Genomic DNA, 21,598 nt, shown 5'->3' with positions numbered 1-21,598 from the left:
CCAAATATGCTATGCTACTTGTATGTTACCATGTTACCTCTCTGTTGCAAGCATGCTATGCTACTTGTATGTTACCATGTATGTAGGTATACCGTTATCTGTTCCACGTATGCATTACCAATTGTAATTCTGTTATCCGGAAATGGCAACCGCCATTACGGCAAATGTAAGCCACATTGAGCCTGCAAATTGGTGGGAAAATGTGGGTTACAAATGCTACAAATAATAATAATAAAATACATTTTAGATAAAATATAAGCATCTTAAAATCCTCTACCCTGAAGCTTGATGTATCCAAAACCAGGACAGTTAAATATCTTTTAGTTGATGTACAATCATTTTTAATAAAAGTTCTTGGAAAAAGCCAAGTTTTAATTTCCGTTTGAAACATAAGATAATGTTGTTCGATCCTAAGGTTTCTAGGTAAGCTGTTCTAGAAAGTTAAGGGCCTTTACCCCTAATTATCCTTTATCTCGCCTTAATCTACATTCATGTATCAGCAGCAGCTTTAGATTTGCTTCCTTTGATTTTAGATTTCTTTCTAGAGAATAAACCTTCACCAAATCTTGCAAATAGGTGGGAGTCATCCCATTTAATTAAAAAAAAAAGTTAAATCTTGAAAATCTATCTTTCCAGTATAAACATCCAATGAGATTGGATCAGATATAAGGAACCTGTTTCTCACTCTTTCCTCATATTAATTTTGCTGCAGCATTTTGTAATACTTGCAATCTAACATTCAATGCTTTGATTATAACCCGATGAACTAAATTAGAAGTCAAAATGAATCCTCAGCCTAAATTGGTCTAGCAGTTAAATAGGACCTAATTTGAAGAACCAGTTTCCGTAATATCAACTAAACTTTTCTTGTAATTGTTATCAATCTCTGCATTACTGTGAAGGAAGTTCTATGGAACTTTTCCATAGAAAAGTTTCAGCTCTGATTTTTTTTTTTCAAGGCTTCCTTGTATAAAAAGCTTGCCTCAAGTCTTGCTGCAGAATTTCCACAATGTTTAGGTTGTGACTTTTGCCTAATCCCAAAACACAATATCTTCATCTGTTCTATAGTAGATTTAGTTGAATGTTTAAAGTTCATACCAATATCAACTCTTGTAAGACAATTCAAAATTCAGATTGAGATAAGATTTTCTATTTTTGGCACAATCGTAAAGTATAATATGAAGTAGAGATTATAATATAGAGGGTCTTTTACTAAAGCTTAGCTTGAGTTATCTGCAGCAGGGCCCATAGGAATACAATGGGGCCTGCTGCAGATAACTCGAGCTAAACTTTAGTAAAAGACCCCCATAATGCGCGTCTTATTTAGTGCACCTTAGTTAAAGGACCCTTTAATCGGTATTGTTGGCTTGGTTGGTAAGTTATTTAAATGATTACTGTACAGTGATAATTAAACTGCTGATGAGATTGATAAAATTATGGTAAGTGTATGTGATATATTTTTCTATAGTTGTATTTATACAAATTTTGTTTTGATTTTTTACTACAAGCATCACTTTACAAAATGTGATCTAAAACATGAGGATGAAAGAATTTGGTAATTCAGTTATAATTAAATAGAAAACACCATGTCTCCAGAGATGGCCCTTCCAAACTGGGTTGAAGATAATGTTGATATGGTCACAGGGGATGTCCGCACATCTACTGAACTACAGCAAGCTGTGCGCACACACACTGCCAGTATTGTGGATAACTTGCTGTTTCAATTTTTATGCATATTTTTATATTAAATTTGTTAGAGTGAAAGACTTATGTGTTCACAGTGGAAAAATAACCACTTTGAGGCTATACGGATGTGCAGTGTCAACATACATTGTTACAGCATTTAAAATGTTTAAACAGTGGGCATTTCAAGCTACAAATGAGTTGTTTGCTTAAAGGAACTGATCAGTAACATCTTTTTCTATAAATGTAGTTAGTACAGTAGGGTACCTTATATCTGATGTTCCATTATCTTGGAAAGTTTCTGTTATCAGAAATTCCTTTATCAGAGAACATTATCTATACAAACCTATTTCCTAGAACAAACCTGATCATTTTGGATAAAAGATGTACTATATTTGCAGAACCTCAAGGAGCAGGAAGGATGTCAAGTCATCTCACAAAAATGGCACTTACTAGATAGATCAGGTGCACATTTCTATCATGTTCTGACAGGAACTGTGAGCCACATTTCTCAAAAGACTTGTAATGGAGGAGGGCAAGAAGGAATTAAACCAGGGAGCAGCGCCAAAGACTGTAAATGAAGGTTCATAATACTCTAGCATCAGCTTAAGCTGTCCTTTTGAGCTAGAGGACCCAAAGAACATGAAAAAGCCACTCTACACAATAATTTTCACTTTTATGGCACTTTCAAAGCCCTGTAATAATATGCTTATTTTAGATCAACGTGGTTGTAGAAACAACAAATTTAACAGATACTGACAGAGCTGAAGTTCATCTATACTTCAATTTAGGTTGCTGTTTCCAGGATGCTGATTGCCTACATTTATCCCTGTCCTTTGGTTTCTCTGTAATATCTGATGGCGATCAGAGGCAGCCTGAGTCAGAGAAGCAGATGCTATGTGAGGATTTATTTAGGATAAAAATTCACTTGAGGGTGGTGTGTTCAAACGGCTAGTTTGCACGTGCGCCGATGGGAGTGAACCTCAATTCTGTGCCAAGATATGTTGGCAATTATATTTCTCAGATATTTACTACTATGCACACCTCATCACTTGCATTGTTCGCCATGTTGGGGAAGCAATAAAGCAGTATGTTACTATGTATGTTAATAGCAACTCACCTTATTCCATAGTAATGACTATTTCATGTGCTAGTAGAATGATAACATATTTCTGTCCATTTTCTTTGGATCGATATATATAAATTTAAATGTTGTAATGAATATTGTGTGTTAAGTATGTGAAGAGAGAGAGTATGATAGAGACATAGAAATACCTCAAAATTACAACTAGGGCTTAAGATGAAAGCTTCTTTCAGATGAGGGCATGAGGTTCCAAGGGGTAAACTCAGGAACAACATCACAGACTATATAGTAGAAAGGGTAAGAAGAATTTAAGAAAACATGGGCTAAGAAAAGACCATTCCCTGTGAAGAAGTGAGGAGAAAGCCAGAGATAAATTGGGATCCATGACATTGCATGAAATTACATGAAATTGAGCTGACTGGATGGGGCGAGTGGCCATTATCTGCTGTCATTTTCTTGGCTCAAATAGTCATTTTCATGGAAAACCAAAAACAAATGATTTCTTGAATGTGTATTGATAAATAGGCTTGTTGCAGACAGAGCGCAATCAATCAGTATCAGTTTACATGTTCATGTTCCAATCGAGATTCCCATCAAAATCCTTTAAGGTCTACTTTTATGAGAAAGAGAGAGATGAAAAATTTTGAACAGCAAAATTCATGAGGGCTAGAGAGAATATGGGGGGAGGGGGGGAACTACAGGACATTGATTGTTACAGCCAAACAATTGGACTAGTAGATCAACCTGTACTACCAGAAAATATTGCAACAGAGTAAAATAGAAGAAATATTTCTTACAAATAATAGGCTACATAAGTGTGTCCCCCTTCCACCAACACGCAGAAAATTGACTAGTCCTGAGGAAATGGTAATATATAGCTTTCTGGGGATGGAATTCTATTTTGTTTTTAAAGATTGGAATTGTATTTACCATATGGTGTAAATGGAAATTTAATTGTAATGAAAATACATATTTTCTGTGGTAATGGCCTTCACTTCATTTCAGGCTCCAGGGCAGAAGGAGTGCTCTTTCTCCAGCCCTTCTCTTCCAAGCAGTCTGCAGCGAAGAGGAGGGGAGTGGATGAACTTGGAACAGAAAACAGTCCCCATCATCCTGCCTCCCTTCTCCCGTTGCTCCTGCCCTGACCCCTTTACCCTTTCCCTCGGCTCCATGGTTCCACTTCTTTTTTTTTTTTTTTTTTTTTTTTAACTATTCTATTCCGCTTTTAACAAAATTTCAAAGTGGTTCACTTCAAGAATAATATCTCATTCAGATGTGATATACAATTAAGTAATCCATTCACTGAAGAAATTTTACAATAAGAACAGATAAGATTTTAGTATTTCAGGAAAAAAAAAATCTATTCCCTCCCCCCTGTTTACTGAACTGCGCAGCATTGCCGACACAGCCCATTCTAAGTGAATGGGCTGTGTCTACATTAGCGCGTGGCTTAGTAAATGGGGGATAAACAGGTATTAATCCCATGAACACTGGCAAACTATTACAGATTCTCAGGCCCTGAAACACATGAATGTTCCCAGACAGCTTTCAACCTCATCATCTTCATAGGTGGAGTATCAAGAGTCAAAAGTTTTGAACTCAAATCTCTTAACCCTGGAAATAATATTAGATTTCACACCATAATGGAATTCATACTGTAAATACATGTATAAATTTGACAAATCATCTTAAATTGAATGCGAGATTCCAATCTTAGCCAATGTAAATCACCCGACAAAGGGCTAATTTCACTAAGGGCCCCTTTTACCAAGCTGCAGCAAAAGGGGGCTTTGCTGGAGTCAGCATGTGTTCTTGTGTGCCAAGGCCCCCTTTTACCGCAGCTGGTAAAAGGTTAGTCTTTCTTTTCTGTAGGAAATGGCTGTGCGGCAAGTAAAGCACTTAGCGTGTGGCCATTGTGCTAACCTGGCGGTAACTGGGCACTGATTACTTTCAGGTACACCCTGGCACTACAAAAATAAATATATATTTTTGTAGCGCTGGGGGTGGGAAGTATTGCCGGGCTGCTGCGATAGCCCGGTGGTACTTCCTGTTTAGTGAGCGATAAGCCCATGTTGGGCTTAACCTCTGCTTTGTAATAGGGGCCTTAAATTTTCCTAAACCAAAAATCAACTGGGCTGCTGTATTTTAAAGAAGTTGAAGCCGATGCATCTGAGTTTTGTTTACACCGCAGTAAGTAATGTAGTTTGTACACTTATTCAAAATCCTATAGCACTTAAAAAATTTTGGATAGCTCGAAATTTTCTCAAATGAAAAAAAGAATTCCTTACTAGGGCATTCTGATGTTCATAAGTAAGTCTGGAATCCAAAATTATTCTAAGTACTCTTGATTTAGAATCAATCTTTAAAGATATATCTGAAGAAAGTCTTGTTTCTGATGAAACTTTCTTGTACTCTCCAAACCAAACAAGTTTAGTCTTCTGTGTGTTAAGCTTAAGATAATTTGCAAATTCCCAGTCTTCCACGACCTTTATATATTGTTTTAACAATAGAAAAGACTTTCTAAAGTTTCCTGAACTGGGCATAAAACAAATATATCATCAGCATATGATAGTGCAAATGCAAATAACCTCCCAGATGACTCATGTAAACCCTGAAAAGCTGTGGTGTCAGTGGCGACCCCTGAGGGACTGCACAGCCTGACTTCCAAGTAGTAGATGTTCTCCCATTTTTCAAAGCACACAAGTGAATAATGCAGTCCACCCTCACGTTTTTATGCAAAACTGAAGGAGGAAAAAGACCTCGTAATGTGACAATTCTTAAAAAGGAACTCTTGCTTTAGCTTCAGCAGTTTATTTGCACACAGTAAAAAGTTATTAATCATGGTTCTGAGTTTGATTTTCACTCCCATTTTTCAAGACACTATAATATACTCAACAACAAAAAAAAGATGAGAACCATTCAAGAACTACACCTCCAATCCCCTTTTTACTCAATTTAAAACATAAGAAATCATGATCGATGTCATCAAATGCCACCGATACATCAAATTGCAAAAGAATAACCTCTCTACTCATAGCTAAATAGCGATTTATCTCAGTTGTAAGTACTATATGCATGGTTTCAGTACTATGCATAGAATGAAATCCATGCTGAGACATGCAAATATGTACAATCTTCCAAGAAAGATGAACATTGAAAATATACTACAAATTCCAAAAGTTTTACTAGCCATGGGATACTAGCAACTGGTCTAAAAGTTTCTACCTGAATAAGATCCCCATCCAGATGTTTAGGTATAGGGTTTAATGTAAATGAAGCTATCTCACTAGGATAGATACTTCCTTTTAAAATATTTTTAACAAAAGCAGTGAGTTAAAGTAGAATTACTAGGGGAGTTGATGTTAAATAAAAGATGGACAGATATCAAGTTGTCTACCTTTCCTATCATCTTTACCAATAATTTTCTCAATCATTTCAGAAGACACAGCAGAACGTTCTTTCCAACTTCTATCTGCTGATATTCCCTCCACATCATTAATTTTGCGACCACTAAATTCCTGAACAGAATTATCATTATTTGAAACAAATATCTGGTGGCTATTATTTACCTTTGATTGAAAAAAAAAGTAACTAATTGATCTTCAGAAGGCTGAGATGATTCAGAAATATTTTTAGTCCTATCAATATTAGTCAATTCCGAATATATTCTAAAAAGCGTTTTAGAAGAGTTCTCAGATTCACTTATCTTCTTATCATAAAATTGAAGCTTAGCTTCCCGAATAGCCCTTTTATAAGTTCTAATATTATCTCTCCAAGTCTGGTACATACAACTTTCTCAGGTGTTCCTCTGTTGCCTTTCATACTTTCTACAAATTCTTTTTAATTCCTGTAATGCCTCTGTATACCAGGGATATTCAGTCTTCATTTTCAGTTTCTCATGCAAAAGAGCTTGCTTATCTTAAGATCCCTGTTACTGTTACATCCCAAGTGTGACAAGGCCATTAGACCACTAGGGCTTCTAAGGTAGGCCCGGGAAGGGCCTACAGGTGGTGACAGTAGATTTCAGTGGGGGGGGGGGGGGGTTATGCAACTTGCTTTTGGTCCGGGGAGTGTGCCGCCCAAGTTCAGCTTTGGTTTTGGTCGAAACTGTGCAGTGAATTTCAGCTACAGATGTTTTTTGACCAAAACCCAAAACACTGGTTTTGGTTGCCCTCTGAAGCTTTTTTTCTCACACAAAATGTTGTAGATTTATTCCTCAGATGTTTTGTCCATAAATCTCACTCTCTGGAGCAATCCACCCTTATCTCTGGTTGTTCCAGAGGCAGTGGAGAAAGAAAATTATTTACAAAGATTTACCAAACAACCCTGGTTCTCAGTCCCCTGTTACAGAGCTGCCAAGTAACCCAGTTTCAGGAGGGAGACTTTTCAGCCAATCCTGTTTTAAAACTTAATCCTAATTCAGTGTGCTGTTTGTAGTTCCTGATTTTACCCAATTGAAATCAGTATTTCAGGCCCCATAATTCACAAGAATAGGGTTGTCAGAAATCCAGGACTGGCCTAAAAGTTTCCTCTTGGACCTTGGTAACTTGACAGTTTGCCAGCTCTAGCCATTAAACCACTCCATTCAGAGCATTTGCTTGCCTAGTCCCCATGCTCATTCAGTTACTGCCACCATAGCCAGAACTTTTCCATTCTAATTCTGGAGAGGTGAAATGTGGAGAGGGCGTGGTGGTGAGAAAAGAGATTGAGGGGGAGGGGATGGGGATTCATAGTAGGGGGTCCCACAAATGTGTGTTTGTCTAGGATCTAATATGGTGTTAATCCAGCTCTGGCAGTTAACGGAAGGGAAAAGTTATTACATATGAACAGTATGGCCAGTAATGAGCAAAGCAGTTTTAACTACACCTCTTGAAGAAGTGGCGCTAACTGCTCTGTGTTATCTGCCACATTAAGTTCATGAGCTGTAGTAATATGTGCATTAACTGTGCGCTGGCTCAACACAGTGTTCACTGTGTAGTTTAATACAGTGACTAGCGCTTGCTGACAGCACTGTGATGTGCTAATACCCCAGCTTAATAAATTTTGCATAATTTGAAGGATAAAAAAAAACAACGCTAGACATACCTTCCTTGGCCCTTTAGGACTGCAGATAATTTTATTTTCAAGGTAGCAAAGATATTCAGTTTAGCCCTGACTTGGACCAGGGCTTCCCAGACGTGTGCTGGTGACTCCTACAATCAAATTTTCAGAATATCCACAATGAATATGCATGGTAGAATTTTGAGTATATGGGAGATCTGGTATAGGCAAGCATATTTTATGTATATTTGTTGTGAATATCCTGAAAACTTTAACTTGGTGGGTAGTTAATCAGGACAGATTTGAGAAAATGAGCCTTAGATCTGTGTATTCAAATATATGTGATGGATTTAAGTTTGTCTTTCCAAATCCTATGCTGTCAAGGCTATTTACAATTCAACTGCAGAAGGTAGTTCCCTGCATCAGACAGGACTTGCAGTGTGAGAGGCAAGGTCATAGGGCATCCCAGTAGGTAAAGCAAGATTTTAGCCTGCTGCTTTGGTGCCCATTTTCTCCTGCTTTACAGTTGATTACCTTCTTATTCTCCTATTCTAAAAACCTGATCTGTTTGTAGCCCTTGCTGAAAATCCATTTATTGACATTACAGTATACATAGGTTATTTATTTCACTGGTTAGACACAAGAAAAAGGCACTCAGTTGACTTGATTACAAGAGAGAGGGGAATTCTTGTACTAATTATAGGCGTGTTTCTGATTGTAACTTGAGTTGTTGGGATCAGGATGATAGTGTTACATTATTTGTTACTTTACTTTTATTTTATGTTGTAATTCACTTTGGAGTTTTATAATAAAAAGAAGATAATAAATTTAAATAAGAGCTGTCGTTATGGCCTGTTTTACATAGGTCATGGGTCATCAAGCTCAAATGAGGGTATAAAGAAACGTTGTTTTACTTGACAAATGCTTGAGTTCCCCTAATAGGGGAAGAAGTCTTAACAAGTGATCATGTAGTATAAGATAAACCCAAAACAATTTACTGCCGTAGATATTTTTACTTTTGTGAGTATGGTCTGTGTTAAGGGATTTGAGATTACCATATAAAACATGGCACATGCTGACCTTCATTTCATGAGTATTTTAAGTAGATACATGTCTGCTATAGGCCAGAATTGTAAGGCGCGTTAGCATCTCTGTAGTATTCATGTTACTGATATTTATTTACTTTGTAATTGTGTGCATATATTTCCAGTTAAAAAGCCTTTTCAGTGATTTGTTGATTTTTTTTTGTTGTTACAGGTACACATCCTCAATCAGGTGGTGCACCTAATTCTGTGCCTGGGTTGCAGCCACCATCAACTGGTCTTCTGGGTGCACGACCTGGATTAATACCACTCCAACGACCTCCAGGAGTTCCACCACCTCATCTACAAAGATTTCCCTTAATGCCTCCCCGGTCTATGCCTCCCCATATGGGTCACAGAGGTCCACCGCCAGGACCAGGAGGCTATGGAATGCCGCCGCCTCATGGAATGAGAGGCCCATTTCCACCACATGGTCATTTTGTTAGACCAGGTGGATCAGGAGGACCCGGAGGTTCAGGTGGGCCTGAAGAGAGAGAAGGAAGGCAGTTCAGGAATGAGAGGCAGATGTTTAATCCCGGTAGAGACCACGAAAGATTTGGAAGAAGGCCTTTTGGAAATCGGATTGAAAATGATCGTGAACGCTTTGGTAATCGACATGATGAGAGAGATGACCGTTTTAGTAATCGACATGATGAGAGAGATGACCGCTTTGGTAATCGACACGATGAGAGAGATGACCGCTTTGGTAATCGACACGATGAGAGAGATGACCGCTTTGGTAATCGACACGATGAGAGAGATGACCGCTTTGGTAATCGACATGATGAGAGAGATCATGATTGGCCTGGTGGGTGCGAGAGGAGGGAATGGGGAGGAAGAACCCCGGAACGGGACAGACACTGGGACACTGAGGAGAGAAATAGACGGTTCAGTGGCTATCGAGATAGAAATCAGGAGCCTAGAGATAGAGAGACACAGAGAGAAAAAGAAGAAAATCGAGGAAAAGAAAAGCCTGAAGTAACAGGTGGCGAAAATAGTGAGAAAAACCATGAATCTCCTAGAGGTAGAGTAGGAAATACAGACATTGCTTCAGAACTTAATAAAAGGGAGTCTGAATCAAAGGCTCCAAAACCAACTGAAGAATCACCATCTGTGGCTACCTCAGCTGCCAAGCATCCAGAGAAGGATTCTGGTTCGTTTGTGGAGGCTCCTCGCTAACCATTGAAATCATGTTGCACTCTGAGTGTAGAGCTTCAGAGATGTACAGTAATGCTGTATTATATTTGCTTCTGCTGTATCACAGCCTCTCAGTAGTTTGCGGGGAATTGTAAGCAATGTGATTGCTTCCTTTCTATCTAAAATAGTCACAAAATAACACAAAAATACTGAAAACATGCATATAAATAAAACATTACCCATTTTGCTGTAACTTTTTAAAAGTCTCCACTTTAAAAAGTTTACAAATCATAATTAGAATTTTTTTTGATTTAAAAAGAAAAGGTAACCGTGAAAGCTCTTCAAAACAGTAGGGATGTGTTTTTAATAAACTCTATTTTCGTAACAAACTTTAATGTGTGATATTCTTACTGCACCAGACAGAAAAAGGAATAGGATTGTTCAGCATTTTAAAGTTTGAACTGTTCATTCTGTGCTTGAGTAAAAATTAGACTTTTTGTTAATGTTTGAAAAATACATCTGTTTATGTAACAAGTTGCAGGTAATTTTTTTTTATTTTTTGTGATAGTTGGCATTTGTAGACTGTTGCTTTTTAATAATCTACTTGACCATACTTGGTGAAAGTTAGTGCTTTTAAAAATGTTATTTCAAGAGCTATATGTGAGTGTTTGCAAATGCAATCAAGATTTTGGGTTTTCCATTGGGTTTTTTGGTAACATTTACCCGAATTATTCTTTGTAAAAACAATTTAAATTTCCTAATGACCTTTGAGAAGACCAGCTCTGCTGTACTTGTATTGTTAAAAGAAACTTATCCATGTATGATAAGTAGAAAGAAGCACACCAATACAGCAGTATTTTTCCTGTTCAGCGATGCATTTTCAAAATGGTTTAAGAAAGAAAGGAAGATGTCATCAGGGTTTCTGCTTAAGAACATTAACCTAAAGAATACTGGCATTTAAATCTTGGTTTGAAATATTTTACACTGCTGCCTGTTAAGTCTATCCAACTGTTCATGAATTTTCAATGCCCAAATTGCAATTTAGGTATGAGTGCAACTGAAAGTGCAGTGAATTAGATAACCTTAGTTTCCCCCCTGTGGTATCTATGTAAGTCTAAACCTGCTGTTTACAGCTAACTTAAATGGTGTATTAAAAATAGTTGGTAAAAGAATCGTAAAAGATTTGTACTTTAGTTTGATTCTTTATGGACAGTGTTACCCACCCTAAACCAGCTCCACAATAATCGGAGAACTATAGGTTCTTATATGTAAGCAAGACAAATTCAACTTATTTGGTGTAATGCACGGCACTCTCCCATGCATGGTTTACTTAACAAGGAACACAAAATTGGGCAGTAATTCCGTCTGTCTAGAGAACCAAACCCCCAACTGGTGGAAATTGTATTTCTATGGAAAAGTAGTGGGATGCTATACACTGGAGAAAAACCTCTTCAAAGGTTAGTATTGCAACAACAACACACACACAAAAAAAATCTCTTTGCTAATTATATTATAAAACATCTAGACTTTAACTTTTAATTCATTCTCAAAAATTTTATTTTAACAAAAGTTATGAACAAGTAATCTTAAGACAGGATCTGTGAACACATATGTGTGTGTGTATACACACAGTTCTAACTCGGCCTAAAAGATTCATCTTCTTCCAAAATGATATGCTGATAAAATATTTATCATTTGAGCTAGTGGTTTACAAACCAGTACTTTGGATCCACTTAGTCAGGTATTTGTAATACCTGTTAATAAGTATGCATGAGAATCTGCATATATCAGCCTGGGCCTTGGAGCCAGAGTATGCATTAGAGAGACCAATGTTTTGGGAATTGGTGTAGTATTAAAACTTTTATGATTTTCTAATTTCACCCACGTAATATTAAAACACATACCAAGTGATCAGAATCGTGCCAATCAAAAGTAAATATTTACCTTCCTATCAGTGAAGTATTTGCATGTTTTACCCACATTTTACATCCTCCCTTGAATTTGATAAGTAATTCATTTTAAGTTCATTCTGAATCTTAGAAATCTTGTAAGAGATATTGGTAAACTATTAGGTTGCCTATGAGCAATCGTTATTTTGCAGCATGACAAAGGTGTTGCAGTATAATTAGGGGGAGTATGCAATGTCCCACAAACACAGGAAATATTTTGCAGTTTTTAAATCTGTTTTTGACTTTTGCACATTCTGCAACTTATTAAAAGGTGCTTATCAATTCCCCACTTCAAGAGTTTCAAGTTTCTTTATTACATGATATACCACCAAAGGGTACAAGCCATCATGGCGATTTACAATAATAAATATAAAAGGAGAGGTTACAGTGAGAATTAAATTACATTGTTTATAAAGGAGAGGTAAACACAACATCAAATAAAGATAGAGGGGAGGAATTAGAGAAAAACAGAAGATTTACAACCAACAGCCAGATAGGCCATGTGTCTCATCTGATAGGTCTCAAACCAAGAGGGCTGCTAAATGACAAGATCATGCAACAGACCATATACATATTTAAAAAAAAAAAAACAATTTGTTTTGAGGGCTGCGTTAAATTGTGAGGGAGGATGTATTAATTCTAAAGGAAGGTTGCTCCAAAAAGTAGGGCCGGTAATGGAGACCATTCTCTTTTGAAAAACAGCAAGATGTTGCTCCGATGAGTGTAAAGCCTGTTGGGGAACATAAGGCATAAGGTATTGCAACAAAATGAGGGGGTTGGCCAGAATTAAGTGTTCAAGCTTAAAACCATAATTTTATACTGGGTGTGTATGTGGACATGGAGCCAATGTTCCTTCTTCAGAAGAGGCTGTTTTTACCTTTCCATGACATGCTATCTCATTCTTTGCAAGTCATATTGATCTTGAACTTATTTTCTGTTTGCGTTTGATTTTTTTTTCTCTGTATTTTGATATTCTAAGTAGTGTTCATAAAAAGAATTCAGACTTTGTCTGGAGATCACCTGCTGACTTTTTTTTTAAGCCTCATTTTGAAAATGCAGTGCAAGTGTAGTTGGTAGGGGGGTATGAACCTTCTGAGAGGTTTTTCAACTGTGTATAGTGCTCAGCTCCCTTTTAATACATATATATCTTAGGTTTTAGGAATTAATCAGACAACTGGTGTGTGTGTGTTTCTTTCCCTGTAAAGAGCTATACAGTGCAATAACTTCTGTGTAGAATTGTTTTAATTATTCAGGAAGCAAGGCAAGGAAACTTGATGAATACAATAGGATGTTCAACTGTGGAGACTATGATTCAGGTATTTGCAGGTAAAATAACTTTGGAGCCCTTTTACTAAAGTGGGGGAAGTTTTGTTTTTGCACTTAGCATTTTAACAGCAAAAATTATTGTATAGTAAGTGCAAAGACTGTTTGATAACTGAAGGGGATGTGCCCGGCATGTCTGACTGGAAACCTTTCTTAGCACACATTGAGTATTTGCAATTAGCATGGAAGCACAACATGCCTCCTCTTGTGCCTAACTTGCACAAGTGATGGCGTGTGGTAAGTACTGTGCGCTAACTGCAGTGTGCAGCCCACACCAGTTCTCTGCCCATAACATATTCAGGCCTTGCTTTTTACTATGCCATGCAGTTAATGTGAATCACCGCACTGGCATGACAGCACAGTTAATTTGGGTATTAATTACTTAACACACTTTAGTAAAAGGACCCTTAGTCTGAAGTATTATATTAGAGACCAAGCGCACCATCTGAAACAGTTTTGATTGTCGGAATATTAGGGTCATTGTTCACACCTAAGTAAGAACTTGGATAATGCCTGATTCTTAAAATTAATACAGACAAACAAGCAAAAGCTACCCAAATCTAATAAGAGGTCAGTGGGAATGGAAGTTATACATCCAACTCTTTCAAAATGTTCCTTTGTGTAACATTTTAATAGTATAGTAAAATTTGAGGTTTGATCTCAGTTTAATAGATTCTTAATTGCTGGAATTTTTTTTTTTTTTTCAGTTCGCTGAGTTTTCTTAATATAACTTCCAATTTCACAGAACAATCAGTATTTTATTTCCTTACTTTCTCACCTTTAATCTTTATATGTAAATTTACTGCTGCTCTATTTCCGTAGTTCATACTGGCCAGTGCAGCAACATTTATAACCAAAATATTTTGGAGCAGAATCCAAATTCATGTTTTGATATTTTTCTAATAGTTTCTTTTTTCTGATCACATTAACATAGAAGACTATGAAATGTTCCATTTCATATTATACTTTACAGCCAAGGAAACTTTTATATGTATATATCAAACCCTATATGTCCATTTCATATTGGGTTTTAGAAGCTTCCTTGATGTTAGTTGTGAGGTAGCCAATTCTGGACATCGAGTCCTACTTGTGCTAAGTGCACTTCCATTTCCAGTGTCAGATATGAACAAAGACACCTTCCTTAGAGTAACAAAAATGTAATACTTCTGTCAGCCAATGGATTAGCTGGGTCATTACCTAGCAAAATGTGGCGCTTAAACAACAGGACAGCAGGTGTGGACTGAGCACGGGAGGCCATATTTGAAAATTATAGGATGCTGGATGAGCTAGTATGAAAGATGAAGGCTGTGGAATGGGCATAAGTCAACATGAAACTAATGTAAATAATTTGGAATATCCTTAAACATACAGGTTCACAATATTTCTAAAAGTGATGTGCAATTCCGTAAGATAACACCAGAGATGTAAAAAAAAAAAAACAACCCCCCCCCCCCCCCCCAAAGGTATATATTTAATAGAGGATCTCATATACTAAGGTGTGCTATATGGCAGTGCAAAGTAATGCCATTAATATGCATTAGCTTATGGGGTCTTTTACTAAAGCACATTAGTGTTTTTAGCACACACAAAAAGGTGCACGCTAAACGCTAGAGATGACAATGTATTTCTATGGGCGTCTCTAGCGTTTAGCTCGTGCCTTAGTAAAAGACCCCCTTTGTGCAAATATAAAATGGGACTGATTTACTAATACCACCCATTAAGAGAATTAGGGCTATAGCACACTTTAGGAAATAAGGCCTATAAGTAGTCAAGGGATTTGTTTTAATTATGTGGTTGAATATGAAGTCAAATTTCCATTTCACTTTGGATGTCTTTCAGCAGAAAAAAAGGAAAACAGAATATTTGAATGTAAGAACTGTTCTTTGAGCTTGTGGGCTGATGCTACATGTGGTCAGCAGCCATTCTTACTTAAAAGCTTTTGTGTGAGATAAATTATTAGTTAGTGTAAACCACTCTTTAGTGAAAAGAAAAGACTTCAATGCAACCACATTTGCTGATAAAATAAAAGACAGGAACAATAAAGCACTGAAAAACTGAAATATGTATGCATTCAAGCTGCTTCCTTGTGAGCAGTGATGTTTCATTTGTGAGAAGCAATTTATCAGGGCCAATAAATTGTTCGCTAAGACTCAGGATCTCACGCTTCTTTTGAAGTCAAGTTGAATTTGCCTTTAATCAGTGTTGCTTCTGGTTCTTGCAGTTCATTGATGAGCTCTCACTGTTACTTGCATAAGTAAAATACCATCTTATTTAAAATTTTAAAAAGCCTTTAGTAAAGGATATGTAATACTGTTATCCTTTTATTCCAAGCCACTGAAGCTCCTAGTTTGATGTAAAAATAAATTGAAAAAGTGTGTTTGTGTCCTTTTTTTTTTTAAATTTTAATATTGGCTCAAATTACTGTGGAGGATTTTGTTTTTTTCAAATTGGCTTTCATGTCTAACCCAGTAAGTAATGTAAAACCTGACTATAACAGTTGTTGGAAGAGAGATTGTATATTAATGATTTATAATTGGAAAATGAATGTGTTTAAAAAAAATAAGAGAAAAAACCTATTCCAGCAATGTTCATACTGACTCTAGTATCCTGTGAAATTTCAAAACTAATGCATACTTATAAAATTAAAATTGATGTGGAAAACTAAAAAAAACAACAACAACTAATATTTGGGTTCACTATAGTAGATGGAAGATTTAAAAAAATGGAGGATATTCCCAAACTTGAAAACTAGGTGACAGCCTCTAAGAAAATGAACATGTTAGCTAAGGATTCCAATTCAGAAAAAGGGCCTTTAAAAAAAATTGTATATTAATAAAAAGTGGGTAGGGCTACAGTAGAATATTTTCAAAAACAGTATAACTGTAGAGGCCTGGTTTTGTGAGTGTACTTCTTCCATTACAGTTATGTATATTTTAGTATGACCACATCTTTCAATTGATTCCTAACTCTGCTGTTTTATTCTTCAGGCTGTGGATGCTTCTGCTAAGGATTAGTACAGCACTATCTAGATTTACACTTATTTTTTGGTCAGAGGAATTGGCTAATATGATGATGCTCAGAAGGGGAAGGCTTTCCTTAAGTTTTCAGGATTCCCCTACTGAATACACGAGAGAGATTTGCTTACAGTGTAGGTAGTAGGCATACACATTTCTCGCATGGATATTCAGTAGGGCAGTGGTTCCCAAACCTGGTCTTGGAGTCATCCCAGGCCGTCAGGTTCTCAGGATACCCACAATGAATATTCATAAGAGATTTTCATGCACTGCCTCCACTGCATGTAAATCTCTCATGAATATTCATTGTGGGTACCTTGAAAACCAGACTAGCTAGAGTGCCTGTATGATCAGGGTTTGGACCCAGTAGGGTAATCCTGAAAGCCTAACCAATTGGTAGCCCTGTTTTGAAGAGATCCTGATTGAACATAAAGAGCAAAGATAGATGTAGTGCCTTGTAAATCTTCATACCTTTGTATCTGTCCACATTTTGTTGTACAATTTTTAAAATGCATTAAACATAGGCTTTTGTTTCTGAAATCTGGAAAGTTGGATGTGGTACATGGGAGAGAAACAGAAAACTGTGAAGTGTCACCTCAGCAATACTACTGTTCAACAAAGGATTTAACCTAAATGACAATGTGAGTTCTCTGTGTATAATCTGTAGCCACCTCATGCCTCCCTTCCCTGTACAAAAACGGATCAGGCTGCTGTCACCCAACTTACGGGCAGCTGACCAAAAGTAAAAGCGATTGGTAGAGGCCAGACCCGATGATCCCCCCCCCCCCCCCCCCGATGGAAGACAACCTGAGGACCCCTGACAGAAGAGACCTTCCCTGGTGCTCTAGTGCCCCCTGACCCAACAGAAAAAAGGGCTTGGAGGTCTGGTGGACCTCCAGTCCCAACCTGGTAGTTTAACAGCCCTGTACCTTCAAATGACGAGTAGCACTGCCTCCAAAATGGTGGTGCCCTGCACTGCCCAGTACATCCTGGGATGCACTGGGCGAAGCTTCCCTACCATATAAGGGAGACACTCCCCACTAAGGGAGGTCCCTTCTGTTGGGGGGGGGGGGTTATCGGGCTGGGCTCCTCTTGGGAGGGGGGGTCTGGAGTTCCACCGGTCCTTCAGCCCCTTGGAATGTTTGACAGGTCTGGAGTGGGGGGGGGGGGGGATTGATAGCCAAGACCTGTCAAACAACTTCAGAGGTAGGATTGTATCTTGGGCATATGCCCAGGCACAGACCTCCCACATAAATACCCTTATGATCAGAGCTAATAGCATGCCTAAATTTACGTGCTATTCTGATCATAGGGGCATGAATGCCCCATGCTGTTCTGGCGCTAATTTTAGAGTGTTTGTAACAGCATGGAGCTTCTGATCATCTGTACCAGAATGTCTTGAGTGGGTCTGTCCAACGCAATGTCCAAAAATTTAGGGCAAGGTGAATTTAAGGACTTTTTTTTTTAAAGCTGAGAAAAACTCACAATAGTCCCTTTTCAAGAAATTGTTGGTAGTAGCACTTTTGATAACTTCCAGCCCACAATGATCCTTTTCACTGATCTACACAATATATGCTGCACTTTCGATGTGGAAGATTACAGAAATATTTAGAATTATACCAAAAGTTCTTAATTGTATAAGTGTTCATACCCTTTGAGGGATAAGCATGAATAAATGAAAAATAAAGCCCACTTTAGCAGTAACAGCCATGATTCAGGTAGGACAAGTGCCTACTACCTTCAGTGGGGTGATGCAGGTTTTGCCCATTCTAGTTAATAGTGCTCTGTCAAGTTGACTGAAGGGTCATGGACTGCAGTCTTCATGTAAATCTAGCCTGGATATATGCATTAGGGATAGCTTAAAAACCTGGCCTATTTGCAGCCCTTAAAGACTAGGAGTAACCATGCAGTAGATCTTCACAGTTCCTACACTGTACTTGTGTAATCCAACCAGTCAGGTGTTCAATATATCACAATGAAGATGTATGGGAAAAATCTCCATGCAGTGGAGCAGTTCATGCAACTGTAATGCCATAAATATTCCTTTTTCATATCCTGAAAACTTGGCTGGCTGGGGATACCCTGCAGAACAGATTTAGGCACAACTGTTCAATCGGATTCAAAGTTGGACTTCAAATGGGTCACGAGGAACAATCATTCTTGCTGAGCCATTCCATTGTCATTTTTTGTTCTTTGGGTATAGGATCATTATTCTGCTGAAAACTGTCAACCCACTCCCAAAGACTGGAACAGGCTTCCCCACCCCCAGGTTCTGCTTGTACTTTGCATCATTCATCTTTCCCTTGATCTTCACAGGCTTCCTCTTCATGCTGCATTTAAGTTTCATCAGATTACAGAACCTCCTACATGTGTACAATGTGCCTTAAGTGTTTTTTTGCACATCACATGGCTTTTCTTTAACAGTGGGCATGTAGGCTAATCGTACAGTTAAAAGTTTCCCTAGACTCAACCACCGAAACCCTTGTTCTTTCAAGGTAAAACTTGGTCTTACTGTGACTTTCCTCCAAATTTACCTTAACCCATGGCTTCTGACTTGGAAGGGCTGCCCTTATTGAGGCAGTATCTTGGTGGTTGCCAAATTATTGCCACTTGGACCTAACCATGCCCAAGGGTTATTCAGGTACCTTTATGTTTTCTTATGCCCTTCCTCCAATATGGACCTTTGGATAACTTGAACCGGGAGTTCTACTCTAATCATATGTTTAGCCCTTTGCTCAGCTTCACATCATAAACAGTTTGATCCTTTGTTCAGGAGTATTTGCATCAACTCGGCTACTATGATTGAACAGAAGTGAGCTCCAATTTATAAAGGGCCTCATTAAGGCAATAATTTGAAATGGCGCAACAAAGTTTGATGTGATAATGTATGAGGACATGCAACCAAGACACTTTCATTTCTTTATAATTCTTGTATGTTGTGTAGATGAGACAAACACCGGCTTTTTTTTGGGGGTGGGGAGAGGAGTCCTTTTACTAAGGTGTGCAAATGGATTAGTATGTGCTAAAGGTGGGGCAGCCCACTGTATTCCTATGGGCTGCATGGCAGGAAAACACACACTAATTTGTTAGCACGTTAACATGCCTTAGTAAAACGACCTCTATTCTGTGAATGACTTTAGATAAGAGAATGTAAATAATGTACAAGGGTGTAAAAATGTTACCAGACACCATATGTCGCAAATAATGCAGACAGAACCAAGCTGGGGGTAACAGCCATGAGCTACGAAAAATCAACTTTCAATGATAATGTATGTTTAAGAATGAAACAATAGTAGTGTTAAATAATGTGTTAGCTGTAGTTGGCAGCTAAGAGGCCTTTTACTAAAGCTTAGCATGTGCTAATGGAATTAAGAGTGCCCTAAGCTTTAGGAAAATGACTCCTAAGTGGGCTAAGAACATTTTTTTTCTTAATCGTGTTGTTTTAAGAACGAGACATATTCAAAGTGCTGGTATAGGAATCTATACTAGCTAAGACATCACAGCCTAAGCATGCCCCACTCTAGTAAGTAAAAGCATGCAGGCTTTATCAAAAGGAGGGGAAAACTTAGTAGCATCACAGGTAGCAGAGGACTGTCATCTGAATGATATTAAGGCCTTGGTCTTCACTTCCAGTCATCGATGGTGTCAAAAGGTCAGGTTTTCATGTTAACCATAACCCCCATACATATGCACAAAAGAGATACACATGCTTATTTCTACTTTATGCAACATACATAAAGATAACCTGAACATCTGAGCTGTTAGCAGCCCTTGGGGACTGGCTGTAAAGACCAAAGTGCAAAAGTTTCCCAATCGGTGCAATGCGTTTGGTTTCTGAACCGCTTTTGTGAGGGCCAGAAGACTGCTCCTATTGAACTTAGAAGAAAAGTTACTAAACTAACAGGCTTTGACATGTGGGTGATCCTGTAAAGCCACCAATTTAATACTTTGAGCGCTGTGTCTACTAACTTCATAGTCTACAGCTGTTAAGTTGATTTAGGTCTAAGCTAAAAAAAAAAAAAATGTTGGATGATAATTCCATCTTTCAAACCTACTGAAAAATCAGAGATTGGAAAATTGACCATGACAAACACATAGAAACTGAAGTGTCACACTTAGCAATACCATTGTTCAATAACCTGGGCTCCCAATTTACAATCTAGCCCCTACTTGCCTGTCCCTTGTGCACAAAGTATCAAATTACTGTGTTACTTGACTTTTTAAACAGTAGTACCAGACTGCCTTAGATTTGTCCAATGCTATGTGAATTTGAGAAATTTGTGAAACTGTGTTTAATAACCACCCAGCCACAACCATCCTTTTATTGCAGGGTAGCACTAGTTATAGTAGGAAGAAAAATCATTTGAAGGAAATTAACCCAAAAGAATTAGAATACATATACAATAAGTAGATAAGATGTATTAGAAAATATAATTGAATCCATTCCTAGCAATAGAGATTCTAAGACTGGGTGATGGATAAGTTATCCTTATAGGTTAGTTAGCTTAAACTCAGTTAACTACATAAGCATTGCATAGTGGGCCAAACCAAAGGCCTAGCAAGCCCAGGGGTCCTGTTTCCAACAGTGATCACAAGTATCAGACAGGATCCCAAAAGAATTAAAGAGATTTCATACTGCTCATCATCTTAATAATAGTTATAATTTCTTGTCCAAACATTGTTTAAACTCTGCTACACTACAGGCTCTCACAATGAATTCAAGTTCAATTATACAGTGAGAAAATAAGGGTCTCTGCTTTTATAAATTTACAACTTTGTAAACTAATTGTTCCACTCATTAATTTTATAGACCTCTATCAATGTCTCCCCTCCCAAGCAGCCTCTTCTTCAGGCTGATGAACCCTTAACCGTTGGTCTTTCCTCTATTGGTCCTGTAGACCAGGGCCCTTTCACAGCAGCAGGTAAAAAGCCCCTAAAGAAAGAAAGAAAAAAAAAAAAAAGGGCCATATACAGTATGGTTAATCTTACCATATATTGGGGGGTGGCAGTAAGGGCTTTCATGGTAAGCAGGCAGCTCACAGCAATGTGTGATTACCACACTATAAAAAAAAAATGTCCAGCATGCCAGAAACAAGCACACACACTTAAGGCAGAACTACCGCCAGCAGCCACGTTGGACCAGTAATAGCATTAAGTTAGCGTGCAGTAAGAAAGCATTGGGCTTACTGACATTTTGGCAAAGAGCCCCATACTGCTTGTTCCACCCCTTCTCCAGCATCTAGAGAGCTGAACTTGGTATTAGTACATAAGAGAAAACAGGTAATG

At 37.8% G+C, this 21,598-nt stretch overlaps 1 protein-coding gene across 5 annotated transcripts in view; it reads left to right on the top strand.

Annotated features, from left to right (window-relative positions):
- Window positions 1–15,551, top strand: part of SCAF4 (SR-related CTD associated factor 4) — a 314,126-nt gene extending 298,575 nt beyond the window's left edge. For all 5 annotated transcript variants that reach the window (XM_030202137.1, XM_030202136.1, XM_030202135.1 and 2 more), the window contains one exon: window positions 9,065–15,551. In XM_030202137.1, the coding sequence (XP_030057997.1) occupies window positions 9,065–10,068 (1,004 nt within the window). In that variant the 3' untranslated portion in view covers window positions 10,069–15,551. The remainder of the gene's footprint in view (window positions 1–9,064) is intronic.
- Window positions 15,552–21,598: the final 6,047 nt, after the last annotated feature.

This window comes from Microcaecilia unicolor, chromosome 4 (assembly GCF_901765095.1).
Source record: "Microcaecilia unicolor chromosome 4, aMicUni1.1, whole genome shotgun sequence".
NCBI classification, from domain to species: domain Eukaryota; kingdom Metazoa; phylum Chordata; class Amphibia; order Gymnophiona; family Siphonopidae; genus Microcaecilia; species Microcaecilia unicolor.
The sequence above is the reverse complement of the archived record's forward strand: the minus strand, read 5'-3'. Positions and strand labels throughout refer to the sequence as shown.